General features: G+C 41.2%; 1 protein-coding gene across 3 annotated transcripts in view; it reads right to left on the bottom strand.

Moving 5' to 3' along the window:
- Nucleotides 1-14,185, bottom strand: part of CHST9 (carbohydrate sulfotransferase 9) — a 249,544-nt gene that overhangs the window by 21,951 nt on the left and 213,408 nt on the right. For all 3 annotated transcript variants that reach the window (XM_075920797.2, XM_006127192.5, XM_014575547.4), the window contains one exon: nucleotides 4,786-4,823. In XM_075920797.2, the coding sequence (XP_075776912.2) occupies nucleotides 4,786-4,823 (38 nt within the window). The remainder of the gene's footprint in view (nucleotides 1-4,785; nucleotides 4,824-14,185) is intronic.

The raw sequence follows: 14,185 nt of genomic DNA, 5'->3' as shown, positions 1-14,185 counted from the left end.
TCTAATGAATTGTATTATTTTAGAAAATGGGAAGGTTCTTCTTGATAGCTACATAAATTCTGAAGCCACAGCCCAGGCTTATCATCCACAGGAAAACAATTATTATTGAGTTAACAGGGAACATCATGAAATTAATGTCATATCAAAAAGGGAACTCCATGCCCTGGCATACTGACCGGCGGTCTCACACTCCTTTGCTCCAACTGACCGCTGCTGTCAGGTTTTCCCTTCCATAGACCTTCACTAAAAGTGGCCACAAGAGATCCATTTTCTCTTCAGTAATATCCTCTTAACTAATTCCCATAAAGCTTAGTTGTATTGTACTTGTTAACATAATCCCTTAGTTGTACCATACTTCTGGGCATGGAGTAGCTATAATTGAGGTATCCATGTGAACGGATAGTTACTTCTAGGACTGCAGTCAGAGTACACAGATTTTAATTCTTTTATAACATTTTTTAAAAAGTGCAACCATTATACAATGTTTTTCTGTGTTGTGACTGAATAAGTGTTCAGTTTATTAGATAGTACATTAACGTGGTCTAAACACATATCTGTGTATTATTCACACATTACTATCTAATATATATTTCAAAACGTGTACAATTGGGAAGTTATGTTAACTGAATATCTTATGCTCTTCTCACATTTGTGTTCACACATTGCAAAGCTGAAGTCAGCTTTGGCATTCACTAATAGAGAACTTGTCAAAGGCAAAATATATTTGTTCTATGTTCTAGTAAGGGTACCTTCGTTAGCAACTGGTTTAGAATGCTGTATCCAAGGGAGATATAAGAAAAGTACAGAACAAAACAACCAGCTAAGGAACTGTTATGAATTGGTTGGTTGGATTTTAGTGACAGAGTTTTGTAACTGTTTAAATGCCTATTATCAGAGCACAACTTCTATGTAAAGTGAATATACTATGGGATAAGAATAGCTTCTCAGAAGAACGGTGGATATTTTTGTCTCCTTTTTGTACTGTACTGCTTTTTCTTTAGATGATATTTCTGCTTAAATTTGGTTATTTGGTCTTTTGAACATTTTTAAGAATGAACCAAGAGTGCTACACCTTTCAGTCACTAAGAGTACAGGGACTTACATACTTGTGGTTATTTAAGAAAAACAGTATGATCGATCATTAAGCAAATAAATTCTGTCATCATGCGGAAAAAGGGTGCTGCCTAGACCAGTGGTTCTCAAACTTTCTGGTCCATGGACCACTTGGCTCAATGCAAACCTTTCCACATACCACCAGCTGCTCACGGAAACTTACCAAGCCACTTTGCCAGTGCTGCAGCTAAGGAGAATGGTTTAATTTAAATTATTAAACAGATTCAGCTTTTTAACTTTCTCACGTTAATTTATCAAACTTCATTTTAAATAAAGTAAAATATTAATTTATGTCCAACTCAAAAGGTTTCAATGTTTTCTTTATTTATGGCAGAGGTGGGGAACTTTTTTTGGATCAGGGCCACTGACCCGCAGATAAATCAGTTGGGGATCACACAAGTGAAAAGCAAAAAAACTCCTCCAAAAAAATCCCCAACCCTCACTGATGTGGCTCTCAACTGAGACACCTCACTCCTCTGATCACGGGGCGATGGGAAGAGACAGGGACGACTGAGGTTCAGGGATTCCCGTAGGCCAGATTTACTTTTCTGGGGTTCCAGAGTTAGTAGATTTTGTGGACCCCCCCCCCAGGCTCTCGAGTGGGATAAGGATGAGGATGCAGGATCTGGGTGGGAGGTGGGGTGCAGAAGGGGGTGAGGGTACAAGGCAGGGTGCAGAAGAAAGCTGTGAGTAGGTATCTGGCCTGAGGGGAGGAAGCAAGAGCAAAGGAGGGTGCAGTGTGTGGCCAGGAGGGAGGATGCAGGAGCAAGGGAAAGCATAGGCACAAACTGTAGGTGCGGGTCTTGGTAGGTGAGCGAGGGGGATTGAGGTGCGGGGGGTCTGAGCATGAGCGGGGGGCGCTTAACTGGCTTTGTGCCCCTTTTCAGCGGGGAAAGCCTCTGGACAGTGTGTCACTGCATTTCCATTCCCCCAGTGGGATCGGGAGGGAGCTCAGCTAAGCCCTGGCCAGCAAGTAGCTACTAGGCTCCCTACTCCTATAACTGTCCAATTCATTGACCTTGCCAGAGATGTTGGCTCTCAGCATCCCCCCATGGCAGGACTCAGGGACACTTCACAGGCTATGAGACAGCCAGGGACTGTGCAGCATTGACACTAGGGCTGGTTATACAGGGATCTCTCACCTGGTGCGAAGAAGCAGCTGTCCCTGGGGTGGAGCAGTGGAGTTGTTTAGGCAGGGATCCCCTGCTCAGTGCTGAGATGCAGCTACCTCTGGGGTGGCACTGTGTAAAAGTAGCACTGCACAGTCACTCAGTGGGTTTCAGGAAGAACTGTTGGTTGACACTGACCTCAGTTCTCTGATGTGATGCTAAAGGGGTGATGTTCTGTCCTCAGCTAGAGGTGGGAGGGTCAGGTTTGTTAGAGCAGGGGGTGATTTCAGAGGAGACTGACTGACCTGGGCATCCTTGTCCTCCCTGAAAGCAAACCAGACCTGCTCTCCCCCTGTATTAGTCCAGGGCTTGCGCTCTGTCTGTGTCCCTGGCATGGGTTGAGTTTTGGGCAGTCCCCCGGGGTCTGTTCCTTGCACAGCCTTGCCTATGGGGAGGGGTCACACTTTACTATGTGCCCACAGGTCCTACAATCTCTGAGCCTGACCCCATCACACACCAGTCCCCATTCCCCCATTGCCTCCTCACCTTGGCCCCCACTTCCCTCGCACCTCTGGCCCCCCACCCCTACCTCTGGAAGAGGTCCCGGCTCTGTGTGAGGTTTCTGTGCCGGGCATGGCAGCCCGGTGGAAGCAGGCGGGGAGCCAGGGCGTCTCTTGGGTATGCCGGGGGTGGACTCTCCCACACTATTGCTTCCTTCTCTCCCAGCCCCCCCACATGCCAGCGGGAGCAGGGTGGGCAGAGCAGCAGCGGCATGCATGGAGGGTCAGGGTGGCCTGTTCCTGTCTCCTTACCTGCAGGTCCCCACACGCCTGCGGAGCTGGGGGGGAGTGGAGCAGCAACAGTGCACATGCAGAGGCTGGGCCTAAATATAGCTGGGGTGCCTGTGTCCTGGCTCTGCGCCGGGTCCATGTTGCCTGGTGAAGGTGGGTGGGAAGCTGGGGCGGCTCTCAGGGACACTGGGAGCAGATGCAAGTTGGAAGCTGGGTCTGATCGGGGCTTATTTCACCTCCGCCTCTCTTCCCCTCCCCCATGTGCCCAGAAACTGGAGCTGTTGCTGTGCGGTGGTGAGGCCTGAATTGGAGCTGTGGACCACCTAGGATGCAGCCACTGACCACACCTGGAGAACCGCTGGCCTAGACTATACAGAGAGCTGGACGAGAAATAGTTTTCCCATCCTGCGAATATCTGAGTGTTTGAATTTTTTCACGGTCTTAAACTGGTACAAATAGTCAAAATCTCAAACATTTATGCACAAAAAAATTACCTGTAGTGGGGAAAAAAGAAGTCGACCAAAACATTTTGCTTCAATAATTTCAAAAAATGCTTTGAAGTTTGATTTCAACTTTTCAAATGCTAGTCAAATTGACTTACATTTTAAAACAAGTCAAATTTGAACCAGAAAGCCCAATTTTTAATTGAAAACTGTCAAAATATTTTGATCTTTTCAACACTATTTTTTGATATATGGGGTTTTGTGTACAGTTTCAGTTTAGATTTAATTGTTTTTTTTTTAAATAGAAAATCATTTGTTGAAAATTTCTCAGCTAGCTCTAAACAAGTAACTATAACATTCCTGGTATTTCATTGGCTGAAACAATTCCAGTTCAGTATAATTTTCACACATATGCAAATTCCTACACTCTGAATTGCTAGTAATGACTCATTTATGTACCCATTCCTTCTGCCACAGAAATAGTAAATATAATATTAAAATGTTATCTCTGCAAACTGTATTTTCCTCTAATTGATGCTGTAATAAAAGCAGAATCAAAACGCAGTTTACTTTATGGCTCAGCCACTGGACTCAGAATATGATAATGACACAAGCAATGTCACAGTTTGGTAACCTAGTAGTTAAAACATGCAGTTGTAATTAAAAAATAAAACCAAAGTTCAGACTGCAATGTGCTGTGTATCATTTGCACATTAATACATCAGCATAAATGTTTCACACCGACTTTTAAAAAGTTGTGCTGTCAAATAGAATAGGTGTAACCACCATTTGTACAAGTCAACATTTTGGCATTTTCAAAGCTAGTAGACAAACTACCTGTTAACTTTGTCCATACAGTAGGCCCCCGCTTTGCGACGGCTCAATTTATGACCCCTCGCACTTATGACCTTTTCCGTAAGTGTGGAAGGGGCTGAAATCCCCTGACTTATGTCCTCGGCCCTGCATTTACGATGGTGTACAACACCAGTCATAAGTGTGGACTTGAGTTACGACGCCCCTGACTTGTAACGCTATCTCTGGAACTGATAGCATCACAAGTTGGAGGCATCCTGTATCACAAAACAAGATAGCAAACTGGCACACAACTGCTCAAGATACTGCCCATGGCCTCAGACAAAAAAGTGTTTCAATACTAAACTCAAGTGCATAGGTAGAGTTGTGGAAAGGGATGAGGGTATATCACATCATCTGCCTCCCTTATGCCTAACTTTAGCCTCTCTTACTGGTTCCTCAGTCTCAAAGTTCCAAAAATTCTCTGAGAGTACATAAAAATGTAGAGCAACAAAGTGTGAAAAAATGGCAAAATACCTGATTAATTATCTGCTGTTGTAATTTTTCTCCGGACGCTGAAAGAAAAAAAAAACAAATAATTATCTGTAACGTTTCAGTGAATAAAGTAATTGTGTATGCTTTGTGTATGTAACAATGAGGCAGTCAAGGAAAACAGACTTCACAATAGGATAATGAACAGAACAAACAGAGGCTAAAAAAGGATCTTTTAGAAAAGAAATCTGGCCAAAGTGATAACATTAATAGATTAGAGCAAGTATCTGCAACATTTAATCTAGAGATTAAGAGGACTAAGGGGAAATTTGATAGATAGCCAACCAAAAATATCAAGAGTAATACAGGTAGAACTTCTCTAGTCTGCCATTCTCTGGTCTGGCAACATCCATGGTCCGTCATGATTTTAAGTTAGCCGGATGTCCACATATCATGAGTGTAGCCAAGTTTCCTGCAGTCCCATAAAGTTAGTTTACAGCCACCTGTTCTGGCTCTCAGGTGTTTTTTGTTATTTTGCACTAATTTACCCCTAAATGTTTTCTAAGAAGCAAGTAAATAGTAGACATGTGTATATAATGCTGCTAGACAATGGTTCAGTAAATTCTCTGGTTCGGCACTGGTCAGATCCTGATGGTGACAGACTGGAGAGGCTCAACCTTTAATATGAAAAAGTATAAAGAGATCAGAATTATTATACCACCAAAGTATAATGAAGCAAATAAAGAATGAAGAAAATTGCAGAGAAGCTAAGACATTTATTTTAATTGATGTTCACTCATCAGAAGATGGGAAAAATGCCTATTTTACTCTTACATTTGAAATCAATGAATATAAGATTAAGAATGTATCACAATTATTTAAAGATGGCGATGAAACTATGGAAACTAGATTGCGGGAATGTACCAGCACCACAGTCATCAGATTTTAGTGGGAAGTAAAAAAAAATTAGGAAGCCAACCTGTTAATAATAATACTCAATTTAACCTTTAAAAATATAAGAGGAATGGGAGGTAGCAACACTTGTATCCCTCTTTGTATGAAAGACCTACAGAAAATTAGAGCTGAGTGAATAACTGATTTTTCAGTTCAGTTGCCAAAAAAAACAACAAAAAACAACAAAAAAATTGAGTTAGAACTTAAATTGTTTTTTTAATTTTTTCTTATCCAAATTAAAAAACCTGAAAAATGTCATTAGAATTGAACAAAAAGTTTTGAGAACAACGTATTCTAAACAAAATGCAATGTGAAAAGATACTTCAACATCTTTTCAAGTTTCTTTTCCTGGCAAAACTAGTTGCCAAATTAGAGTCTAATTCACAAAAGGTTTCATTCAGTGCTCTGAAAAGCACATTTTTCAATGGATTTCCTATTCACTAGTACTTTTTTTCCCTATCTCCATAGCAAATATGTTATAATGGGATATACATCATACACAATACTGTACCAACATGTTAACACAGTTGGGTCCATAATCTAGGACAGAAAGGCTAGCCACATAGGGAAACATTCATCCTTGCTCCTGCATTTTGAAGGTAGAGTATTAAGTGCAGGATTCTTAGCCAGTTATCTCTTGTGCCTTGCTAGAACATATGATCTTTTAGAATGTATGCTCTGACATGATGTTGAAGTCTCCTAAGCTAGAACTTTTGAAACTTGCCTCCAGTTCATGCTACCCTGATCTTTCCATCAGACATTACAAAAAATAAAACGTTTAAAAATGAACACAACAAATGCCAAATAGTTAAACAGCAAATATGCTTTATAATCATCTTAATTAACTTGTGAGATTCACTGCTGCAGGATACTATGGCAAAGAGATCAGCAATATTTAGCCCAGGGTTAGCCCTGGCAGCTCATATGGACCAAAAGTTCAGCTCCCTGTCAGTCACTGTCTCTGGTAGTGTTGTGGGGCTGCCGCTAAGGCAGGTTTCCTGCTGACCTAGCTCCATGCTACTCCCAGAAGAGGCCAGCATGCCCCTGCTGCCCTGGGGGCAGGGAGCAGAGGTCTCTAGGCATTGTTCCTGCCTTCAAGCACTGCCCTCTGCAGCTCCCATTGGCCAGAAATGGGGAACTATGGCCAGTGAGAGTTGTTGGGGCAGTGACTATTAAGAGGGGCAGTGCACAGAGCCACTGCCCCCTTCCCAGGGACTACAGGGCCCCATTGATCTCTTCCAGGAGTGGTGTAGGAGAGGGGTCACCCTAAGTAGTGCCACACCCTCCTGCACCCCAAACGGCAGCATTGAACCTGTTCCTCATATACCCTCTAGGAATGTTAAGTAGCGGTTAATAAGCTAATTGAGTAGTTGATGGAATTTCCATTGACTATTCGATTAGTAGATAAAGGGGCCAACTCACAGGGGTGGCATGAGCCCAGGCTCGGCAGTTCGGACTCACACCATGTCCCAGACCATTGCGGCTCTGGTTTCAGCTCTTACTACTTTTAAAAAACAGAGCCACAGTGGGCCGGGACCCAGCACAAGCTGGGACTGTTGAGTCCCAGCTTGTGCCAGGTCCCTTGCTGCACCTCTGCCTCTCCGGTCTCTCCACTTCTTCCCCAGCCCAGTGAAAATGAGAGGGGAGAGGGAGAGGGGATGGGTGAACAAGGCAATGGTTTGGGCAAAGAGTTGGGGTTTCCAGGATGTGGCTCTCACACTGAAGGCTTTTCCCCCCCAAAGTGGCCCCCACTTCAAAAATAGCGAAGCGCATTGGTTTAGCCACACACACGAATAAGACTGATAGCTATAGTTACACTTGCTAAGTTAGCATTGCATGTTCGCGTGCACACACGATGGCTATAGTTACTATCCACCCACAGCCATGAAGAAATTCCTTCTCATAATGACACAGATTGGCTAGTTGAATTAATTGTATTTATTTATTTTGGCCTGCCTCTGAACATTCATTATAGTGTATTACTGGAAGCAAGATACCAGTCTGGATAGATTTTACTTCATTGTGGGAGTTTCTGTGCTTCTATCAAAAACTTACACCTCTTTGTAGAATCAAACCTAGTTTCACCCTTCAGGTAAGAGACAATAGAAATGTACCTTGTAAAGTGCTATCATACAGTAATAGTCAAAATTGTGGCAATGTTAATTATATAATCTCTGTAGGAGATGCACCACATTCTTTGTGGATGATCAAGAATTTCACACTTACCTATATCTAGTGGTTCCCAAACTGTTCGGCATCATGCCCCCTTTTTGATTTTTGAGAAACCCTTACGCCCCTCTCCCACAAAAATAGCAGTAAAACTTGGGGTGGGAATGATGGGGGTGTGTGGGGCTGGGTCGCCTCATGCCCCCCCCCGGAATTTCTTCACATCTCCCCCCAGTGGGGCATGATCTAGCTCTACATATATCAGCCATGATTTTCTAGCCCAATAATGATGGGACTCCCTATGCAGCTTTAAATCCCTCTTTAAAAGGCCCAGGGAACTGCTGTTGAGTGACATTAGGCACTTCTTACTCCATGAATAGTTATGTAAATACTATCCCTTTTCATTAGAATCTGTTTGTACTGACATGTAGAGTGTACAAAATATAGATTTTTTTTTAAAGACTGGGTAGCAGTATTATGAATTTTTAAATGTAACACAAGGTTTTATTAATATGAAAAATGATCTTCTCTATTGATTCCTTAGAATGATCCTTATTCTAAGGAGAAAACTAAAAAGAACGTATTACTTTAGGCAGTACCACAGAATGAATTTTATGATAATTATTTCCTGCATGCATGTTGGTGTAGTATCTTTGTTTGGGTACATGTAAATGGTACTTTTTAGCTCTGAGAGAAAAAAAAAAGGGAACATCATTTAGGGGAGACTTACAGTAAGTCATCCCCATGTTTATTAAGATCGTCTTTGTGAAAAATGGAATTAAATCTTTGGGCTATTTTTTTAACCTAATAAGGTTTTTGGCAATAGAGGATTAAGGAATGTGTTCTAACATTCCCTAATGATATACAAGTTGCAAGGAAAGTACAGTGTTTGAAATCTCTGGTTGGATCAACACTATTTTGCTCAAAGGTTTGTGGACTTTGAATACTGATGCTTTCCTGTTTTCTAGTATATTTGTTTTTAGGCTATTTTGATTTACTTTAAAGGAATTTTAATAGCTTTCTGTTGACAGCATGGACAGCTGGTCTTGAGAATTAACAAAAATTCACTTGCTGACTGAGGAAGGAAGTGACATCAATGAGCTTCAAAAGTCAGCCCAGAGGGAAAAGTGAGTTTTGCTCAAGTAACCTTTCATTCCATTGTATTTACAGCTTCAAGATGCAAACTGCATTGTCAATCTAGTACCTACCTCAAACACGCTTAAAGATTAAGTGAAAGTTTAGAAATATTTGACAATTTTATAGACACAGTTAAGGAAAATTAAATGAAAAATGGTGGTACCATCCTTAGCTCTTTCTTCAGTGGTTTAAACACAATGCTATTACTCCAAAGGCTGTCACTTAAGCATCCTTATGGACTATCGGCCAAGATAATGTGGGATAGCCAAGGCAAACACTGACTGTCCTCTTTGGGAGAAAAGGGATCAAGCTTACGGTCACAAGGAAACTGAATACTGTATTCTCTGTTTATTCATTAGTTGATATTTGATATCATTAGAAAACTATCACATGGATTTGGCAACATTAGCCATCTCAGAAGAGGCCAAAGGTCTGTATTAGCAGAGATGCTGAGAACTAGGATTGAAGCACATTGGTGAAGCCACATCAATAAGCTTCCAAAGTGCTTCCACATGTTCTATTTGATTCAGATCAGTGCTGACTGCCTTTCAGTTTAAAGAGTACTGTGCTTCCAAAACACATAGGCTACGTCTACATTGGCCCCTATTACGGAATAGGGATGCAAATGTAGAACTTTGGAAGAGGCAAATGCGCGGGGGATTTAAATATCCCCCGCGGCATTTGCATTTTCATGGCCGCCGCTTTTTTCCGGCTTGGAGATAAGCTGGAGAAAAGCGTCCAGACTGGCACGATCCTCCGGAATAAAGCCCTATTCCGGAGGATCTCTTATTCCTACTTGCAAGATTCCTACTTGCAAGATCCATAGGGGCCAATGTAGACGTAGCCAGACACACATCCATCCATCCATCCATCCATCCACTCACTCTTAACCTCCACACAGTATAGTCTTCTGGGGACATTAAGAGAGGGAATCAATTTTTAAATTCTTCCATCAGTTTGAAAATGCTGGTGTTCTGATAGCAGCTATTCTCACGGCTGACTCTGATAACCATTTTGCCCAGCTCAGCAATTTAAAAGTTCCTTGAGTCCAAACTCAAAAGCACAGGAGGAAATGAAGGATGCATGACACGGTCAACATTTCTAATACTCAATCTTTAATTCTATTCTCACAGCTAATTCAGGAATATAAGCAGAGCTACCACCTGCCCCGCCCTCCCTCTTCCTCCCCAATAGTTCTGTGGTGTCATGCTGGCCATGAAATCCTGAGTTGCTACAGATTTCTCAACAGTTATATATGTATATTAAAGTCGCCAAGTTCTAAAGCCTCAGTTTCGCCAGTGCCGTGAAGAGGAGCTACAAACATACATACCAGCAGATTGATTGACACATTAAACAAATCCCATCCTACTTACATTATGTTCATGGGCTGTTGGGAAGATGGGTGTTTGAGAAAAATCAGAATTATGGTGTGTGTGGAGGAGTTTCGAGTTCTGAAAGCAGTTTTTATTTTTGAAATTCATCGCAGGAGCACCTAGAGTCTAGAATGCACAACCTTTTTATTTATCGTACAGATCTAAATAAGTACACACAAACATACACTTTAACTGGTTGTGGTCATCCCTATTTTCATCACTGACCTTCAAACCAGCCTGAGACACTTTTGGAAAATGAAAGGAAATGAGAACAATGCCTGTCTTCCCTGATAATATGGCCCTGTGACCTTAGAAGGGACATTCAAGGCCCATTTTCCAGGTGGGCAACTGAGGAAAACAGCTCATTTCTAAGAGTTTAATACATTGGTTTCTCTCATGACCTGCCACAAAAAGGAAATTTAAAACATTCTAGAGTAAAACCAATGCTCCCCTAAAATTTATTGTTATGTATAAATCTCTCTTATATAACCATTTTTGGTTGCAATGATGTTCTTTGCCTAGTGTTACATCAATTTCAAACATTATAAGATGCTTAGTCACAACACTGTCTACAAAAGGTACTTTAATGTATTTCTGAACCTGTGTCTAATTGAACTGAATATGATCGCCAAGGCCCACAATGCATTAATTACATCTTTACAGTATTGCAAAATCCTTCTCAGCTGTCACAAGGCCAACTCACAAGTTACCCTGGCAATGTTAAACATAAAAAGAATCCCAAGTTGATATTGATTGAACCAAATGAAGGAAAGTTGGCCATCTCAGAGTGTTTGAATTCTCACAGCATTCCAAGGTCTGCCTAGCTAATTTCTGGTGATTATTTTTTATATGAAAACAGACCTTTAATTGTCAGTCTCTAATAAGGATGCAGAGCTGTTCCCTGGGAAGTTCAAAGGATCCTGGGAACCTAAACATTTATGAAAGTTCAAACTTCTTGTGCTGAGCCACATGCACATTTAGTTTTCATCTAATGAAGTAATTACAAATAAAACAAAAAGGGGCAAAATAAGTTGTTCTTCTGCATTTCCGAAGATGTTCTAGAGTTAACAGGATGTTAATTAATTCTTGTTCATTAACTCCGCTGTGCATAAGGAGGAGATAGCTGAAGATTCCATTAAAAATAGAATCTGAATCTGGGCCAAGTTCTGAATGGATCAAGACTCTGTATAATCCCATTAAAGCCAAGGAAAATGTTCAAGGCAGTGCAGAATTTGGCCCTTTACAATGCCGGCAGTGGTATCAAATGATTAAAAGAGACGTGTAATTGTCTATGAACAAGTATAGTTGACTAACCAATAAAAATTCATGAGGTTACTAGACTATTCAATTAACCAATATTTAACATCCCTAGTGCCCTCCAGGGAAATACTCAGAGCACTCAGGCTTGGAGTATGCCTGTAGTTCATCGGTATAAATAAAGTGGGGCCTACAGAGACCTGGAAGGCAGTGCCTGTGTTGCTAGAAGCAGGTGGAATTAGGCACACACCTGGCATGCTCACAAGTAGGGCAGGTAGTCCATCATAACCTTCAATAGTACCAAAACATTACACACTGAAATGACTGGAGCTAATTCATGAAGTAAGTGTTACCTGAAGCATATAAGAATGGAGGAGCCTAGCCTACAGAAACTATTCACAGAGGAAGGTACTACTTAACATAAGGCGTAAAGGTGATAGCAGCTGGCCCTTAATCCTGGAAAAAACATAAGATGGATTGAAAAAATAAAGGGAAGGTAGCAGGTTATAGTTCTTTGAAGTAGAAATTTCAAAGTAAGGAATTTTCTCTAATCTAATGGCTCTAATTTGTAGTGGGGGACAGCAGACCTAAACAAAGGCAGAGTGTAACCTTCCTTAATACAGGTTTTGAATTAAGATTGGTCAAATACAATACAAAAATCTAGAACAATCCGTTGCTGCAGGGAGTATAAATTTATCCACATTTTGTAAACTTGGAGTATGACCTTTCTTTACCAAGACTGGTGCTTGCATTCAGCTGTAGTTATTGGTAGTTACTTGTAAAAGGTCATTCATGGACAAGAATATAATATGAGTTTGAAAAGTGCAGGGGATCAGTTTTGTGCTTTTTTCCTTCATGTGAGTCCCTAAACTTGTGCGTAGGAGCCACGATCATGACAATCAGCTTTCATTCTGAAACTGATTTGAGTTATAGAGGAAAGGCATATCAAATACAATTTGATATTTTTCAGCATCCAACCATTAAAGAATATAAATAATACTGATATTCATCAGTTTTGTTTATATATATATATATATATATATATATATAAAGAGAGAGATACACTGCATTGCCAGATAAAGAGATTTCCTGTTTGCTTACTTTTGATTCAATTTTCTTAATAAAATATTTTAAAACCCATCACTTTTTCCTTCCCTCCAACCCTAGAAAACTAAAGCTCAGTTTTCCCATAGCTGTTTAACTGTTTTTAATCTTAGCATTCCCACTATTTGTATTTATTTTTATATAAATACAAAAGTACACCACCCCCCACTCCCTCTCCCACACCAAATGTTCTCGCAAACATTTTCCATCCATGTACAGAATAAATTTTGTTATGTGTACTAAGGCATGTAGGGATGTGCCCACCAATAGGAACACATGCTGCTGGCTGTGGATGCTCTGCTAGTCAGCTGAGTGGCATTTGAATCTCTCCCAAGAGGCCACCTAAGTGCTCATCTTAAAGGGAACACTGTCACACACTCCCACATCACTTTTGATTCTGAGATTTTTTTCTGCTGGGTGATATTTTTAGGCGAATTTTAAGAAAAGAGCCTACAGAAATGCATGAAAAGTCCTGATCAGTGAGCAAAGGGAGCAGATGACAAAATGTCAGGAAAACAAATGATCAGAACAGTGAATTTGGAATGATCTGTCCATGTTCTTCAGGGCAGTTCTTGAAAACCACATAAAGGGTACGTCTACACAGCAGTGTTATTTCGGGATAACTGACATTATTCTGAGATAACATAGTCTGCGTCTACACTACAAGCAGTTATTTCGACATTATGTCAAAATAATGTTGAGCTGGAGGTCTTACTCAGACTCCTGTAACCCTCATTTTACAAGGAGTAAGGGATGTCGGAGGAAGAGTGCTCTTCCTTAGACTTCCTGCTGCGTAGACAGTGCCAAAAGCCAAAATAAGCTAAGCAACTGATGTATCTAAAGTTGTGTAGCTTATTTTGGCTTTAGCCCTATTGTGTAGATGTGCCCAAAGAGAAAAAAATTGGTAAAGAGCAACAACATTTATGGATCAAGGTAAAAAAAGACCAAAACTATGAAGAGTGAAAGAGACACTCGGTATTTACTAAAAAAAGAGTAATGATGCCTCCCCAAAACTACAAAAATATAGAACTGGACTGCAAAAAACACATTCATGGTACGGCTGTCAACTGACATGTGTTAACGCCTGTGATTAACACAGTCCAGGATTAACCAGTTTCAGTTTTTAACGTGTTAATCGCAGGCGTTAATGCTGTGCTGCCCCTTTGAAGTGCCACTGTGGCATTTCAAAGGGGCAGTACAACAGGGGGCCCAGGATCAGCTCGGGACTCCCCAGCTGACTCTGGGCTCCACTGCCCCTTTGAAACACACAGAGGTGGCGTTTCAAAGGAGAAGCTGCCTCACAGCTGAGCTAGGAGTCCCCAGCTGACCCGTGTTCTGGGGAAGTGCTACGTGAACACTTCTGGAGATGTACCAGTGCCTGAGGAGCTTACCGGTTCCAACCGGACTAACAAAGAATGAGTTTTTAGCACAAAAAGACTGGGGTTAAACTGACT

Source organism: Pelodiscus sinensis, chromosome 2, assembly GCF_052426305.1.
Source record: "Pelodiscus sinensis isolate ZL-2025 chromosome 2, ASM5242630v1, whole genome shotgun sequence".
Lineage (NCBI taxonomy): Eukaryota > Metazoa > Chordata > Testudines > Trionychidae > Pelodiscus > Pelodiscus sinensis.
Note: the sequence above shows the minus strand (reverse complement) of the source record. Positions and strands in the feature narration are given on the sequence as shown.